The sequence below is a fragment of the Antechinus flavipes genome, chromosome 3, assembly GCF_016432865.1.
Source record: "Antechinus flavipes isolate AdamAnt ecotype Samford, QLD, Australia chromosome 3, AdamAnt_v2, whole genome shotgun sequence".
Classification (NCBI taxonomy): domain Eukaryota; kingdom Metazoa; phylum Chordata; class Mammalia; order Dasyuromorphia; family Dasyuridae; genus Antechinus; species Antechinus flavipes.
This window is the reverse complement of record NC_067400.1, coordinates 316850148-316868788: the sequence shown is the minus strand read 5'-3', so window position 1 is coordinate 316868788 and position 18641 is coordinate 316850148. Positions and strand designations below refer to the sequence as shown.

Below are 18641 nucleotides of genomic sequence, written 5' to 3'. Positions count from 1 at the left end.
CAAATTCTGGAGTGGCAGAGTCAACAAAAGGTCAGGGTAGGATACTTTTCCCTCTCGAGACAATTTAGAAGGTCAGAAGGAGAGATCTATGACAGGAGGTAGAATCTGATCCAGAGCCCATGTGGATGCAACACTAGTAGTGGGTCTTAATGGTGGCAACAGGAACACAAGATACTTCAGAGGATTTCAAGTTAGAGATGGCAAAGAGATCTGGCAACTGGTCAGAAAAAGATTATGGGGAATTCCTATGCTAGCACTGGATGCAGGACTGGAAGCTGTTTGGCAACTCTGTTGCCTAAACTTCCTTCTGAATCATGGATTAAGAAAGGAATACTTTTGGTCTTGAGGGAACCAGGGACATAAGGAACAGTATCCATTACAATTCCCAATGAATCAGGGCCCTTTCTGGGTAAAGACCAGGAGATCAGTGATCACACTTCTCCCAGGATCACTCCATCTTGGAAGCACCAAAAATGTTTGAAAACAACAATGCAAAAAACCCTGAAGCTTGGGATAGCACCCTTCTCTCCCTTCCAAATCCCATGCCAAGGACAGAATACACTTTTAATATAAAATTCAAGATCAATAAATAGGCTGAAAAAATAAGCCAACAGGAAAAAAAAGAACTTGAACATAAAAAGCTACACTGATGACAGGGAAGATTAAGATAAAAAGTCAAAATCGTTATTTTCTTTTTTTAATTCTTAAAAAAAATAGTTATAAGCAAAGCAAAGAACAGTGTGAATTAAATATAAAACCAATAAGAATTCCTGGAAGAGCTAAAAAAATTTTCAAAAATCAAATAAGAGTTATAGAGGAAAGATTAGGTAAAGAAATGGGAACAAGAGAAGAGAATTTTGAAAAGACAATTAACAGGTTAGCAAAAGAGGCACAAAAATACTCAAGAAAATAATACCTTAAAAAACAGAATTGGCCAAATAGCAAAATAGGTACAAAATTATATTCTTTGAAGCAGAATTATCCAAATGGAAAAAGAAGAACAAAAGCACAATGGAAAAAAACAATTTCTTAACAAAAACAAATTTCTTAAAAATTAGAATCTCTTTTCTAATTGGAAGCTAATGACTTGATGAGACATCAACAATCAAACAAAGTAAAAAGAATGAAAAAATAGAAGAAAATATGAAATCATTTCATTAGAAGAAACAACTAACCTAAAAAAATAGATTGAGGAGAATAATTTAAGAATTATTGAACTACAGTGATGAAGAGAGCCATCTACACTCAGAGAGAAGATTGTGGGAACTGAGTGTGAACCACAACATAGTATTTTCACTCTTTCTGTTGTTGTTTGCTTAGATTTTGTTTTCTCTCAATTTTTTTTTCTTGATCCAATTTTTCTTGTGCAGCAAGATAACTGTATAACTATGTAGACATATATTGTATTTAACATATATTGGACTACCTGCCATTTAGGGGGAAAGGAGGAAAAATTTGGAACAGAAAGTTTTTCAAGGATCAATGGTAAAAAAATTACTTATGCATATGTTTTGTAAATAAAAAAGCTTTAATAAAAAATACATAAAAAAGAATTATTGAACTACCTGAAAATAATAATCAAAGAAAGAGCCTAGATGGAAATCACAAAGACAAACTAACCCAATATCATAGAACCAGAAGCAGAAGATAGAATATTAAATTTGGGGAATGGCAAGTAAGCCAATTAGATGGAGCACAAGGGAGAATTATGTGAAATATGCCTGGATAGGTAGTTTGGAGCCAGATTGTAAAAGACTTTAAAAGCCAAATCAGGGAATTTATATTTTATCTTATAGATAATAAGGAGCTAGGAAAGTTTCTTGAGCAGTGAGAATGACATATATAATATATTATGAGGACCCTAGCTACAGTAAAAAGTATCCTATAAGGATTATTTTGGCAGATCTATGGAGGTATTACAAAAAGAGAGAGAGAGAGAAAACTGAGAGTCCAGGTAGGAAACTGTAGCAATAATCTAGGCAAGAGGAAACAAGGGCCTGAATTTCACTGGTGACCATATAAATGAGAAAAAGCTAGATTAGAAAGTTGTTGGGGAGGCATGATTAACAAGACTTGGAGATTATTAAGATGTTAGAGATGGGGAGGTAAGGGTACAGAAAGGATCATGGTACCTTATGAAGAAATTTGGAGGAAGGAGAGTTTTGAGATTTCTGTTTAGGAGAGATTTAGTTTGAAATGTCTTTGAGACATTTCGATGGAGATGTCTAACAAGCAGTTTTTGATCTGGGACTAGCTGTCAAGAAAGAGATTAAGATTATATGTAGACAGAAGGATGATTTCAGAAAGGCCTCGAGAGACTTACACGAACTGATGCTAAGTGAAATGAGCAGGACCAGGAGATTGTTACTTCAACAACAATACTATATGATGATCAATTCTGATATACATGGCTCTCTTAAACAATGAGATGAAATCAGTTCTACTTATTCAATAATGAATAGAACCAGCTACACCCAGTGAAAGAACTCTGGGAAATGAGTGTGAACCACTACATAGCATTTCCAATCCCTCTGTTTTTGTCTACCTGCATTTTTGATTTCCTTCACAGGTTAATTGTATATTATTTAAAAGTCAATTCTTCATGTGTAGCAAAATAACTATAGATATGTATTCATATATTGTATTTAACATACACTTTTAACATATTTAACATGTATTAGTTAACCTGCCATCTGGGGGAGGGGATGGAGGGAAGGAGGGGAAAAAGTGGAACAAAAGGTTTTGTAGTTGTCAATGCTGAAAATTTACCCATGCATATATCTTGTAAATAAAAGGCTATTAAAAATGATTATATGTAGAGATTTAGGATCCAACCACAAAAAAGTGAAAACAAACAGTTATTAAAAGAAAGAGCATAATGAAGGTCGTCCCTCCTCATGTAGCATGGAGGTGCCCTGTGTGGCTCAAAGGGAGGCAAAATAATCATCTGTGGTTTCTTTCTCACCCTCTATTCTCCAAAACAGACTGGAATAAAGGAAGTTGGGGTGAAGCTTGGCCACTCTGTTCTCCTTGGAAAAAGGGGGTATTGGGCTAGAATTATATTTATCTATACATCCTTAAATATTATTAGTCTAGTCTATAATTTTGGGATTCAAGCTAAACTTCTGGTTACTGTTCAGTATTGGGAGAAGCAAGACCCCAAACTTTATATCTAAAACTTGATCCCTTCCCTATCAAATATCATTTCTAGAATATACACATATAGTAAATAACAAAGGAACTCATTCATCCAAGTTGATAGCAAAATGGAAATCGGAGAAGTATATATAAGAGAATGCATACCAGACAATATAGAGTGAAGATGCCCTTCTATTGGAAGTGAGATATCTCAGCTGCACTAAGAGAGTTCTAGATTTTCTCCAAGGGGGAGTTCCCTGAAGTCTCTCATACAGTAAGCTGAAAACACAGACATGATGGAGACTGCCAACTCCTCTCTGCTGGCTTCTTTCCGTTGTCTTTCAACAATTTGAAATACAATTGACATAATACATCTCTCTCAAAGCTAGAAGCTGAAAGCACCCAAGACTTGAAGAGATTCAAACAGAAATGTTTAACAAAAAAAGATTTGAAGAAGATCTGAAGAGATTCATTGACTCAAAAAACAACAACATCTAAAGATCATGGGAGATCAGGCAGGTTACAGGAGTATAGAAAGTGAAAAGTGGAGTACTTAGTATAGAACCACTGGGGACACCCAGGTTTGGTGTAAGGAGAAAGGAGAGCCTTAGATATTATACAGCAAAGAAAAATGAGAATATGCAGTTGTATAGGTAGGAGGAGAACTGGGTTTGAAAATTGTCATGAAAGCTGAGGTACCATATGGAATCATGAATGCAGAGGTGGATAGAGACCATTTAGATCAGCCTCTTTATTTTACAGATGATAAAATGAAGGCCCAGGAAATTCAAATGACATCAGAGGAGGAATTTGAACCTGGGTTCTCTGCCTCCATTGTTAATGTTCTTTTTTTTTAATCATCTCACACTGTCTTTGAGGAAGGATTTTCCAGGATGGACTGTCAGTGTCAATAGCTGAAGAGATGTGAGGAATGATTAAGCTTGATAAGTCTATTGGATTTAGCAATTTTGAGATGCTTGGACACTTTGGGCAGAGCATTTCCAATTGAGTGGTGAGACCTAAAGCCAGATTGGAAGAGGAGAGATGTTGAAAGAATAGTGGAATCAGAAATACAAATCCCATCTTTCCCACTTACTATCTATATGTAACTTTGGGAAAACCATTTTTACCTCCTGGGTGTTGGTTTTCTTACTTGTAAAATGAGGGGGTGGACTAGGTATCTCTGAGATCCCACAAAATTCTAGGGTCCTTCCTGATCTTATGCTCCTAGGTTGAAAATTTTATGGGAAGAAAGGAAGCAGAGTCAAAGTATATGAACAACTTTTGGGGGGAGGGAGTTTGGTTATGAAAATAAAGAAATATTCAGAAAAAGATCTTATTCTTTAGCTAGTTATTCTTGCTGTTCAGGTACTAGTTAAGCTAAGTGTGAAAAGGAAGGAAGGAAAATCTTCCTTTCTACCTATTAGCTTTTCTGTCCACCATTATAAGTCTTGTCCAAGTTGGAGCTCAGAAGTCACCTTTGCCTCTTCTAGGGAAAGGTGGAAAAAGCCAAAGTCCAGTCCAAGTGTTACAAAGGACAAGGCCCTTCCCATAATCTCCCCAAGTAAAGCAGATGCAGGCATCCCACTGTATATGTTGGGGAATTTCATCAGCTTAGCCATGTGTAGTCCCTCTCCTGGTGTCTATATTTGACGTCAGACATTCATGTCCTTGTCCTGATTCTGGGTAGGCTGATTATGAGTGAAAAAGAGTTAGGAACTTCAAGGGAAGGGAACATGCTCCTAATAGTATGCAGGCTCCTGATAACGGTGAACAGGTCCAGCATGCTGCTATCAGAGTTCTCTGATCATTCCCTTGCCCCAAATCTAAGCTTCTCAGCTACCCCAGGAGGAGATCGTACCTGGGCTTTGAACACTAGGCTGGCCCTTACCTGAAACTCCATTCCAAAAGCTGGTGTTTATTAAGTAGACATTCTCAACAATACGAGTAAGAAGCTCCCTGGTTCTTATTTTTTTAGTGCTTGGTAGGAGGAGGAATATTTACTAGTGATAGACTGGGACTAAAACCTATCTGTCCTATTCCATATCTGATGTTCTTTTCATTAGGGTGAACTAGAAGGGACAGGATATTACTACAATAGACCCACAACACCACCCAAATAGATGGCAGCAGTTTAACCACAGAAAAACTGTGGTTCAACTTGTTTGTTTTTTTTTCATTTTGAGACAACTTCCTAAAACAGAATATTTTCGGGTAATCATTATGGGGGAGAGGGGGAATTTCCCACAGCAATGAAAACAAGCGATCTGGACCAACTTACTTCTTAACAAACTACTTTGCATTGCTACCATTCCATCTCTATCAACCAAGAGGATGGATTAGGCACTCAACAAAAATAGCCAACAACAGGCAGTATAGGATTCTCTGAGTCATAAAATACTTCAAACACATTGTCTTGCAATGCAAATCTGCAAGGTAAGTGTTGTTGTTATCCCTATTTTGTAGTTTAGAAAACTGAGTCTGAGAGACATTAAGAAATTGTTGGATTTAATTTGGAATGGAGCTGAAAATAGATAGATTTTTCCTTTGGAGCCCTGGAAGCAGGACTTCAGTGTTTCTTTTTAGTACCCCTCCATCACAACATCTTAAAATCCATATTCATCCAGTCTTTATATCATAATACAAAATAATTTCATTAATTAGAATAATGATAATAAAAGTGCTAGCATTTGCAAAACACCTACCACATCCCAGGTACTATGCTTAGTTGTTTTGTTTTGTTATGTTTTGTTTTGTTTTGTTTTGTTAACAATTATTTTCTCCATTGATCCTCATGATCACTTTGGTGTGGGTACTATTATTATCCCCATTTTACAAATGAAAAACTGAGGTAAACAGGGGTTAAATTGCTTGCCCAGGGTAATGCCACATTTGAATTTAATCTTCTTGATCCCAAGTCAGGACCCCAAATCCACCGAATCACACAGCTGCCATTGCAACAATGTGGAGACCTCTGAGTAAAAAGTATCTAAGAATGATTTTTCTCTTTTGGTTGGGAAATCTTGCCTCTGCAATTGTTTGATCTTGGACAAGTCATTAAAAACTTTCCTGTGTGTTAATTTCCTTATTTGTAAAATGAGGGTATTTTATTACAGTTTCTGCTGTCCCTTCTAGCTCTAAATCCAGGAAGTATAAAAATTAAAGTCACACATCTGGGTTTTTCACTTTCCATTCCCTGGTATAATACATTCAGTTCATCCTAATTTGTGCTGATAAATATTTACATTATGACAACAATTACAGTCACATTCAGATAGAAATATTCTCATTTCTCTAATGGCTTTAGGGAGTCACATAACAGAAGTGTGCTGGAGCCACTTATTCCCTATTCCTGAGAGTTGATTATTAAATTTTCAGTGTGAACATTTTCATGTCATAAATAAGAAAAAAATACAAATCAAGGCTTGATTTATTATCTTGTTGATTGTTTTGAGAAAGTAATAATGAAAATATTAGTAATGCATATTAAACTTTAAAAAATATATTGCATTATATATTTTGTGGAAGGTGGGAAGCTGATTGTTAAGCATCTACCTACACACTCTGCTCATCATAAATTAGAAGTTTAGCCTCATTTACTGAGTTGTGAGAGAGGTTTCCTAGATCAGAAAGGAAGGTTAAAAAGGAGAATATGGAATTGGTTGAAAGAATAAAAAATGTGGATCCATTTGACACAAAAGGATGGTTCAAATAATGTATAAGGCAGAAAATAGATTAACTATATAATATGTAGGTGTATTTGTTTCTAGTGATTTCAACTTGTAGGCTAGTATTCTCCTGTTCTTTTTTTTTTCAGTTAATTTGGAAAGCCAATTGTCATAGTTGATGTTACTGAAATGTCTATCTCTAAATGGCATCCTGAGATATTCTGAGACTTAAGGTTTTACATTTGTCCCCTCTTAAATGTGAGGAATATCACTCAAGCAAGGTCATGAAGGGGAAATTTAGGTGGCTCAATAGGAATTGAGAGATTCCAATGAGTGATTAGTATGCCACAGCAACCCCAAAAAGCTAACACAATCTTAGATTAGATTGAGAAGCAGAAAGGAGCACATAGTTATGCCCCAGGAGATAAACAGTCAAAGATACAAAAAAGCAGCTCTCAAGAGAAAAAATGCAAATTATCAACAACTATTTTAAAAAACGCTTCAAATAATTAATTAGAAAAATGCAAATTAAACTACTCTGCGGTTGTACCTCCAAAACCCACCTCCAGTGTCAAAGAAAGAGAATGACAGTTGTCCGAGGGGATAATTAAAGGACAAAAACATTAATGCCCTGTTGGTAGAGATATGATATAGTCTAAAAATTCTGGAAAGCCATTTGAAATATAACCAAAAATTCATTAAACTATGCATGCTTTTCTCCCAGCAAGACTACTACTAAGTATATAACCCAAAGACACCAAAGAAATGGTAAAGACCTACATGTATAAAAATGTTTATAACAGCACTTTTTTGTTTTAGAAAATGACTAGAAACAAAATGGGTCACTATAAAATTGGTAATAGCCACACAAATTTTTATATGAATATAATTCAATATTATTACACTATAGGAAATGACAAAAGGGAAAGATGCTGAGAAACCTAAAAATACTTTTAGGAACAGATGCAGAGTAAAGTGAGCTGAAAGTAAACTTGAGAATGATTTACAATAACAACATTTTAAAGACAAATAGCTATGAAAGACTTGAGATCTCTGATCATTATAATGGCCATCATGATTCCAGAACACCGATGGTGAAGCATGCTTTCAACCTCTTAGAGAGATGATGGACTAATGTTGCAGAATTAAACACATATTTTTAGGTACTACTAATAAATACATTTGTTTTTCATGAGTAAACAAGGAAGTAATTTCTTCTGGTGGCAGGGGTGATAGTGAGAGTGGGAAAGGTAATTATAATAGCAAAATCAAAAAGAAAGAAAAGAGCATTCATCAAATATATTTTAAAAACCCACAGAGGAGAGTTAAACATATACAGAAGGGTACAGAGAAAACAGGGCAGTATTGTTACTACTGTGCTGAATATAATATATACTTCAAAAATAAGGTGAACATAAGAAAGATTATTGGATCCATACACAGTCCTTTTTCCATATTCTTTGAATAAAAATAAAATAAAATTCAGATTTGTTGATTTTTTTCAAGTTTATAATCAAAAGAAGAAAAAATTTGTTAAGGGGATGTATGATATCTAAAATACAAGAGACAATGTTTCCTCTGTACTCTGCCCAAATCATAACACATCTAGACTATTGTGTTCAGGTCTGGGCACGCCCGTTTATAAAAATAACATTGAAACCTGAAGAGTACACAAATTAGAAGGAACTTTTGTATCTAGTCAAATTAGAGGTAACCTGGAAACATTACTCTCCTCATCCAAATATGTATCACAGAGGACATTATTTGCTACATTTGAATAGTTCCTGTATCTTACTGATATTTATTTCAGTTTCCCAAAGCAGCTAGAAAAGTTTTGTTTTGTTCTTAGTAGTATGTGGAATAATACAGAGTAAACTAAACAAACTGGGTAAGAATCTAGGGTTCAGGAATTGTAAGATTCAATTGAGGATAACGAGATAATTGTTTAGTAGTGAGAAAAAAAGATTAAAGTAGGAGCTGGGATAGTAACTGTAAAGTATTTGAACAAGCTTTATACTATTTCTATTTGACTTCAGAGGAGAGATGCAGGAATGTTGTAGGGCAGCCAGGCAAATTCATTCTTTATACAAGGGAAAAATATTAATTAGTTGCTAGGAAGCTGCCTAAAAGTAAAATGGGATTCCTCCAGAGAAACTGGGTTCCTCTTCCCTGGAAGTCTTCAAGCCAACCCTGGATCATGACTAGTCAACAATGAAGTAGAAAGTATTCTTTTTCAGGTACAAAAAACCTTTAATGTCTCTTCCAGCTTGGAAATATGTAATTTTGTGATTTACTGTCAGAGTACTTTTGCTTAAATTAAGCTCTGCTATCCCTAAGTGAATCACTGTGAGAAGTAGAGTGGGAGACTGTTTTCTCATTTATAAAATAAGGAGATTGGTCAAGATAACCTCTGAAGTCTCTTTGAGCTCTAGATGTGTCCGTGATTTTATGATCCTAATGATGTGTCAATAATTGGAATATTGTATCGCATGTTTATTGTTATACTAATAGTGATGACAATAGCAGCTAGCATTTAAATAGCATCTTAAAGTTTGTAAAGTATACATATTTTTAGGTACTACTAATAAATACATTTGTTTTTCATGACTAAACAAGGAAGTAATTTTTTTCTGGTGGCAGGGGTGATAGTGGGAGTGGGAAAGGTAGTTATAATAGCAAAACCAAAAAGAAAGAAAAGAGTATCAATCAAACATATTAAAAAAAACTCATAGAGGAGAGCTAAACATGCACAGAAGGGTATAGAGAAAAAAGGGAAGTGTTGTTACTACTGTGCTGAATATAATATATACTTCAAAAATAAGCTGAACATAATAAAGATTATTGGATCTATACACAGTCCTTTTTCCATATTCTTTGAATAAAAATAAAATAAAATTCAGATTTGTTGATTTTTTAATAAGATTCAAAATTTTACAAATTACAAAATAATATTTTACCCTCAAAACAACCCTGGTGGTAGGTATTATTTATTATCTTCATTTTACAGTTGGAAAAAAATGAGGCAGAAAGAAGTTAAGTGGCTTGCCAAAGATCACACAGCTAGTACGTGTCTGAGGTTGGATTTGAGTTCGGATCTTCTGAGTCCAGGTCAATCGCTCTTCATTGCATCACCTAAGTAGGGATTGTTTCCTTTTTGCCTTTGTATTCTCAGTGGCTATGACATGCAGGTGAATTGGATTTAAGTGACTGATGTCATGGTCCTCTTCCAGAAGGAAGGACAAACAATAACAACAAAAACAACAACAATGTCTAGCATGGTTCCTCGTCCAGTGTAAGGGATTATTGATTGTTTGGTAGGTTAAATGATCCATATAGAGAGCTACTTCACTATTAGAATAAAACAATGAATTTCCCCATCCTCTGTAAATCCCATTGAAGTTCATAGTGAGTAAAGAATTGGTCGAGTCATATAAGTAGAACCTTTGATTAGAAATGGAACTATGACTGCAGCTAGATGTCTGCAAGTATAGTGGATAGAGCTCACTAGATGACCTTTCCACTGAGATATGGGACAATTTATCATTCCTAACACTTGGGAGACTAGTGCCAAGAAGCCATGTCTTCAGAATGGGCAGGTGAACTAGCACCTATGATTAGCCTATGACATAATAAACCTAGTTGTCCTTGCATAATGTGGAATGTTCTTTCCCAAGTACAAAGAGTATTTTTGAAAAAGGTTTTCAGCAGGCGTGCTGTGACCTCGACTCACTTCTAATTGTTGTACATAGATCTACAACTATCCCAAGAGCAATGGGCATAGGAAATCTTTATATGGAAAGAGAATAACAGGATTAAAGGGCGAGGGAGAAAATCCAGAAAAAAAATAAGACTGTAAAATAGAGGAGGGAGAGAATCCAGAGACAGAATCTTGTCACAAAGCCCTTGTTTGGGCAACTGACAGACATTAGCCAAACCCTTTGCTAATGTGACTTCCAACATTTGGGGATAAAAGAAATTGCAGGGTATGACTCTGGACAAGTCTCAACCCCAAATGCCTCAGGAAAAAAAGAAAAAAAAAGAGGAGGAAAGCAATTGCAGGGTAGAGGTAGAGATTATTCTTTAGACCTGTGAGACTCTCATAATCCGCATGGGTTACCATGATCCAGGACAAGACACTGCAGGGGGTCTGAGAAAGGCAAGGAGAGTTGATCCACTGGTGATTTTTCATCTCTCCTAAATTGATAATGTCCCTGTAAGCACTGATGACCTTAGTAAATATAATTAGTATAGTTGTAGATAGTATATAACTCTAATTAATACTGATTATTATATAATATAGTCATATAATATATTATAAATGGTCATAATATATAATTAACAATCATATAAACTGCCCTAATGAGCTTTTATTCTAATTGAAAGAGACCACAAATGTAGTGGAATACTGATTGGAGAGGGTGAGTTTAAAAAAAAAAAGTATATTGATCCATCCCTTTTAAGATTGGAAGGGATAGTGAGGAGAAATGTCACATGGCTGCAAGACAGCTGGTGAGAAAATATGACTAGCATGTAGTGAAAGAAATCAAGAATGGCTTCACTTTCATTATCTGAAAAAGAGAGCCAAGTAAGACAGTCACCCATCAAAATGGCAGGATCTCAAGGTGGAAGCAGTAGAAATGAAAGGATGTTGGGAGAGCATGGATCATACATTAAAATACGAATAGAAAATGGTTGAGATAAGGGATCCCATGAATTTTTATTGTACCACTAGGGGATGGAACATTACAGTGTAGATAATAGTCAAGTTCTGACCAACTGGAGTGAGTATTAAAGATCATCATTATTTAAAAGAACTTCAATCTGGGCAGTATGAGGACAAGTAAGATAAATTAATTCATCACCTGTTCATTCAATAAATGCTTGTTTAGAGTCTATGCCCAGGGACAGTGAAGACTACAAAGAAAAATTAGATCTGAATTCCTGCCCTTAAAGAACTTGTGATCTAGTGAGAGACATAAGACCATACTTGAATAGCTATAATGAAAAATACTTTGAAGAAGGAAGACCTTGATTTTATAGGGATTCAGAACAAGAGAGAGAAGACCAAACACAAAGAGCTATGAATTGAAAACATTTTGAAGAGTGATTTACAGACCCTCAGTCTTTTAGGAATTCAGAGGGAAAAAAGAGGTGATTTGGCAAGGGTGATCATCAAAGGCTCCATTTAGGTCTTGAAGGATGCAATATGAGTTCAACAGATAGAATTGGAAAAATATTTCTAAAGAATGATGCTGGCAAAGACTTCTTGTTTGAAGTTATTTCAGTCATATCTAATTCTCCCTAACTCCATCTGAGGTTTTCTTAATAAAGATCCTAGAGTGTTTTGTCTTTTCCTGAAGGCCAAGAAATCTAGTTCCTTCATTTTATAAATGTGGAAGCTGAGGTTCAAAGTATCTGTTAATAATACATGCTATGGGGGCAGTTAGCTGGTTTAGTGGATAGAGCACCAGTCCTGAAGTCAGGAGGACCCGAGTTCAAATTTGACCTCAGTCACTTCCTAGCTGTGTAACCCTGGGCAAGTCACTTAATCCCAATTGCCTCAGCAAAAAAAAAAAAAAATATATATATATATACACACACACACACACACACACACACACACACACACACACGTATATATGCTATACAGAAAAGGCAAATAACAAATAATGGAGATGCAGAAAAACCAGGACATTGATACACTGTTGGTGGAGTTTGAACTTATCCAGCTATTCTGGAAAGCAATTTGGAACTATGTCCAAAGAGGTACAAAATTGTGCATATCCTTTGCCCTAGCAATACCATTACTAGGTCTGTATCCCAAAGAGAGCAAATCAAAGGAAAAAGGCCTAAGATCCAAATTTATAGTAGTTCTTTGTGTGGTGGCAAGGAATTGGACATTGAGAAGCTGCCCATCAACTGAGAAATGGCTGAACAAATTGCAGCATATGATTGTGATGGAGAACTATTGTGCTATAAGAAATAATGAGCAGAATACTCTCAGAAAAACCTGTATTTACATGAATTCATACAAAGTAAAGTGAGCAAAATCAGGAGAATAGTGTAAAAATAAAACAATAATAAAATATGAAAGACTAGGTATTATTAGTAAAACAATGATACAAGACAGTTCTGAAGGACATGATGAAAAAAGCTGTCCACTTCCAAAGAACTGATGGAGTCTGAATGAAAATCAAAGTGTACTTTTTGGACTTTATTCTTCTTGTTTGTTTTTTGTTCTGTGGTTGTTTCCCCCATACACAACATGGTTCATATGGAACTGTTTTTTTCTGACTGCACTTGTATAATCTATATTAAACTTCTTGCCTTCCCAAGAAGGGGGGAGTGGAAGAAAGGAGGAAGAGAATTTAGAACTCAAAATTTTAAAAAAGGAATGTTTATAAATTGTTTTTACACCTAATTAGAAGAAATATTAAAATGTTCATTTTAAAAATACATACATAAATGAACAAAAGAGAATTTAAAAAGGGTGCATAATCATGGACAAGCAGGTCAGTTTTGACAGTTGCTAAATTTATCTCAGACTTGAAAAGAAAAGCAAGCTGTACATAACAGTACAGTCCTTTCAGTTCCATAAATAGGAATGTGCTCATTTTAATGGAAATTTATTATATTCAGAATTTTTAAAATAAAAAATCAATAACAAAAATAAATATCTCACTTCTGTTGCTAACTATGTACATTTTCCTTTAGAGCTAAGAAGCAAGAAGACGTGTCAGCGATATGGTAAGTCCTGGGTTTTTATGGGCTCTGGACACTGCTATTCTTAGTCTTTGCTTAACCTGTGCCTTCTATTACATAGATAGTGCTTGTTTGGCAGCCCTTCTTTCCTCTCCTGGAGATGTTGGCTGTTCTCTGGCTGACCCAGAGATCTTGGACTAGAGCCTGGCACAAAACATGACCTAGTTCTTGAGAAAATAACTTTGACATTTGGTATTTGCACTTTTCTTGAGGCTCTTCTGTTGCACTATTATTAAGATGGGCTAAAAGTTTTCACTGAATATTCTTTGATCAGTGCTTTTAATATGCTGAGATGGAAGGTACGACATCCACACTCCTGGATGGCATTGTGAAATCAGGAAGACTTATCTTTCTGAGTCCAAATCCAGCCCCAAATACATATTTACTTTGTGACCCTGAGCGAGCCAACTAATCCTGTTTGCTTTAATTCTATGGAGAAAGAAATGACAAGTCATTCCAGTATTTTTACCCAGAAAACTCCATAGATATTATTGGTGCACTATGATCCATGAGTCACAAAGAGTAGGACGTGACTGAACAACAACATTAAAATACAGTATGATATAAAGCAATATAAAGATATAAAGCAAAGTTAATAAATAAAATAGTTGTAGAATAATAACAGAATTAATTTTATTGGAGGGAAGAAGCTATTTTGAGAGATGTTGTGGTCCTGATATTTTCTCTGTAAAGAAATACAAGGTCAGCCTTGGTCTAATTATTGACCCCAGTATAGACTGTACCTCTAAAATGAGATCGATTTGAAAGGAAAACAAATAGAATCTTAGAATATGGAGCTGGATGGAATCTTAGGATTCGTCTAGTCTGATCCTCTCATTGTTGATCTAAGAGTTGAAAGGACCTCTTTTTTTTTTTTTTTTTTTTTTTTTTTTTGCCAAGGCATTTGGGGTTGTAATTGTAACATACAGTTAGTAAGGGTTGATACACCTGACTACTATCCATGTACCATCCAGCTGCCCCAAGGAAGGGGTCTCCTGTAGTCCAAACCCTTGACTTTATAAAAGAATGAAGTCTGGCCCCCAGAAGGTGGCAGCTTTTTCTGAGGTCAAACAAGTAGTCACCATCAGACAATGGATTTAGACCTTGGTCTCCTGATCTCTTTCACTTTCCTCTAATAAGAGTGATTTTCAGTCAGAAAGGTTAAATGATTTACTCAAGTTAGTAGAAGATATAAGATTTGAATTCTCTGACTTAGTTTCCAGTTTCCTCTCCACTATATCATTCTACCTGCCTAAAAAATGATGACACTAAGTTTTATTGTTCAGTCATTTCAGTCACCAACTCATTGTTGACTCCATTTGGGATTTTCTTGGCAAAAATACTGGAGTGGTTTGCCATTTCCTTCTCCAGTTCATTTTACAGATGTGGAAACTGAGGTAGACAGAATGAAGTGATTTGCCCAAGGTCACACAGCTAATGAGTGTCTGAGATCAGATTTTAACTCGGGTCATCTTGACTCCATGCCTGACATTCCATCCACTTCACCAGACAGTTGACCCTAACCTTAAATTACCATACATAAAATAAATAGACCATTCACGAATTCCAAAACCATATTATTTATTGTATTTATGTCCATAATGCCTGGTACATAGTAAGAGCTTAAGAAATCATTGTTGATTAATTGAGGTAGCCTATGTTATTGACTAGATCAATTAGTAATAAATTTAATTGAGATAAATGTTATATTCATTCTTATCACTCTCTTCATCTTCATCATTTTCATTATCATTTTCTTAATAATGAAACAGACATAAGAATCTGTTAACTGGTGCTATATAAAAATGAGTGTTGATAGATATGTATTCCTACTTCATAGGCTTTCCTCGTGCAGACACAATTAAGAGAGACAGAAAGAGCACAATATAGCTAATTATAATTTCTCTGTAAAAATAAAACTTTTTTAAAAATAGCATAGATTCAAATATAATAAAAATGACAATACTACCTAAACTAATCTATTTATTTAGCGCTAATCAGACTCCCAAAAAACTATTTTGATGACCTAGAAAAAATAACAACAAAGTTCATATGGAAAAACAAAAGGTTAAGAATTTCAAGGGAATTAATGAAAAAAAAAATCAAATGAAAATGGCCTAGCTGTACCAGATCTAAAATTATATTATAAAGCAGCAGTTACTAAAAACCATCTGGTATTGGCTAAGAAATAGACTAGTTGATCAATGGAATAGGCTAGACTCAAAGGACAAAACAGCCAATAACTTTACTAATCTAGTGTTTGACCAAACCCAAAGACCCTAGTTTTGGGGATAAGAACACATTATTTGACAAAAATTGCAGGGAAAATTGGAAATTAGTATGGCAGAAACTAGGCGTTGACCTACACTTAACACCGTATGCCAAGATAAGGTCAAAATGGGTTCATGACCTAGGCATAAAGAATGAGATTATAAATAAATTGGAAGAGCATAGTATAGTTTACCTCTCAGACCTGTGGAAAAGGAAGGAATTTATGACCAAAGAAGAACTAGAGATCACTACTGACCACAAAATAGAAAATTTTGATTATATCAAATTGAAAAGTTTTTGTACAAACAAAACTAATGCAGACAAGATTAGAAGGGAAACAATAAACTGGGAAAACATTTTTACAGTCAAAGGTTCTGATAAAGGCCTCATTTTCAAAATATATAGAGTATTGACTCTAATTTATAAGAAATCAAGCCATTCTCCATTTGATAAATGGTCAAAGGATATGAACAGACAATTCTCAGATGAAGAAATTAAAATTATTTATAGCCATATGAAAATATGCTCCAAATCATTATTAATCAGAGAAATGCAAATTAAACCAACTCTGAGATACCACTACACACCTGTCAGATTGACTAGAATGACAGGGAAAGATAATGTGGAATGTTGGAGGGGATGTGGGAAAACTGGGACACTGATGTATTGTTGGTGGAGTTGTGAACACATCCAGCCATTCTGGAGAGCAATTTGGAACTATGCTCAAAAAGTTATCAGACTGTGCATACCCTTTGATCTAGCAGTGTTTCTACTGGGCTTATACCCCAAAGAGATACTAAAGAAGGGAAAGGGACCTGTATGTGCCAAAATGTTTGTGGCAGCCCTGTTTGTAGTGGCTAGAAGCTGGAAAATGAATGGATGTCCATCAATTGGAGAATGGCTGGGTAAATTGTGGTATATGAACATTATGGAATATTATTGTTCTGTAAGGAATGACCGGCAGGATGAATACAGAGAGGCTTGGAGAGACTTACATGAACTGATGCTGAGTGAAATGAGCAGAACCAGGAGATCATTATATACCTCAACAACGATACTGTTTGAGGATGTATTCTGATGGAAGTGGAGTTCTTCGATAAAGAGAGCTAACTCAGTTTCAGTTGATCAAAGATGGACAGAAGCAGCTACACCCAAAGAAAGAACATGGGAAATGAATATAAACTGCTTGCATTTCTGTTTTTCTTCCTGGGTTATTTTTACTTTCTGAATCCAATTCTCCCTGTGCAACAAGAGAACTGTTCGGTTCTGCACACATATATTGTATCTAGGATATACTGTAACCTATTTAACTTGTATAGGACTGCTTGTCATCTGGGGGAGGTGATGGAGGGAGAGAGGGGGAAAATTGGAACAGAAGTAAGTGCAAGGGATAATGCTGTAAAAAATTACCCTGGCATGGGTTCTGTCAATAAAAAGTTATTTTTAAAAAAATGAAAAATAGCATAGATTATAAACAAACCATAGGATCTGGGGATCATAACTCTAGAACAGGAAGAAATTCTCAGAGATCCATTCACCTTCATTTTATAAATGAATAAATTGAGAACTACTAAGCTTGAGTCCCTTGCCCAACATAAGGAGTAACTTTAATGACTATCTTTGTTTTATAACCTAAAATAAAATAAAAAGCAATATGCAAAGAAATGCAAATGCACACATTTCTTTGTTCTGATGAAATTTTAACTCTAGTTTTCCCCTTTTTACTTTCAGAAAAAGTTTAAACTTATGCCTTAGGAATTACCCACTCAGAGGTATCTAGAGCTTCTCATACCTGTTCCTCTCCTACTCTAGACTCCTTAAGATATTTTGGAAATTGGCCAGAAAGAATATTTTTTTCTTATTTCCCCATATACCCATACAATCCTTCTTCACTCAAAATAAATAAATAAAACAGGCATCAAATTCCTCTTAATTACTTATTTTCTTGTTCCCTCTTTACTTTTACAATACCTTCCCACCCCCAAATTTATCTATTTATTTGCTTGTTACTCCAACGATATTCATATCACCCCCTCCATCCACCAACCTCTCCCCCTGGCCAAAATAAAATTTCAGATATCAAAGTCCCCTTAATTACATTTTTGCTTCACTTCTACCAGCTACAGATAAAGAAGCTGCGGAGTATAATGGGAAAAGACTCTGAGTTTGGGCCTAGATAGTCCAAGTTTGAGTTCCAGCTCAGCCACCATAAGAGCAAGCTGCCTGACCTTTTGAAGCCTCAGTTTACTCCTTTGTAAAAATAGAGATGATACTATTTGCACCATTATAACTTTGAGCCTCATAGACTTACTCATTGTGAGGTTCAAATGAAATGATCTTGAAGAGGCAACTATTATTATTAGGAATGCTTTTGAATGTCCAGTGTTGATAATCTATTCTTTCCCTCTGTTCAAAATAGCCAAAACACTCCCTAGAATGAGCTCATAGATATATTAGAATAAAGCATGCAGCTAGCTTATTGCTGGGCTTTGGGACAAAACTAAACCTATTTAACAACTTATATTTATAAAATCATTTATCTGGTTTTCCCCCTGAATACACTAAAACAGAAGTAAGCTGTTACTAAATTATTAAATTTAATTTAAGTGGCTTGTCAAGAATACACGGGCATTATGTGTCATTAATTAACTGAATTAACTAAAGCATGGAGAAGGAATAAATTAATTTGCCCAGAGTTAGAAACTAATGGCTGTCACCAGATGATGGTGTGAATTGTATTTAAGGGAGGCAGGGATGTGCAAAGCCATTAGTCTCATTCTCATTTTCAAGATTATTGTAGTC

The 18641-nt window shown here is 35.2% G+C and overlaps 1 protein-coding gene across 3 annotated transcripts in view; it reads left to right on the top strand.

Moving 5' to 3' along the window:
• The window catches only part of FBXO40 (F-box protein 40), a 44240-nt gene that overhangs the window by 16582 nt on the left and 9017 nt on the right, over positions 1–18641 (top strand). For all 3 annotated transcript variants that reach the window (XM_051985383.1, XM_051985384.1, XM_051985385.1), the window contains one exon: positions 13521–13553. In XM_051985383.1, coding sequence (XP_051841343.1) covers positions 13551–13553 — 3 coding nt within the window. In that variant the 5' untranslated portion in view covers positions 13521–13550. The remainder of the gene's footprint in view (positions 1–13520; positions 13554–18641) is intronic.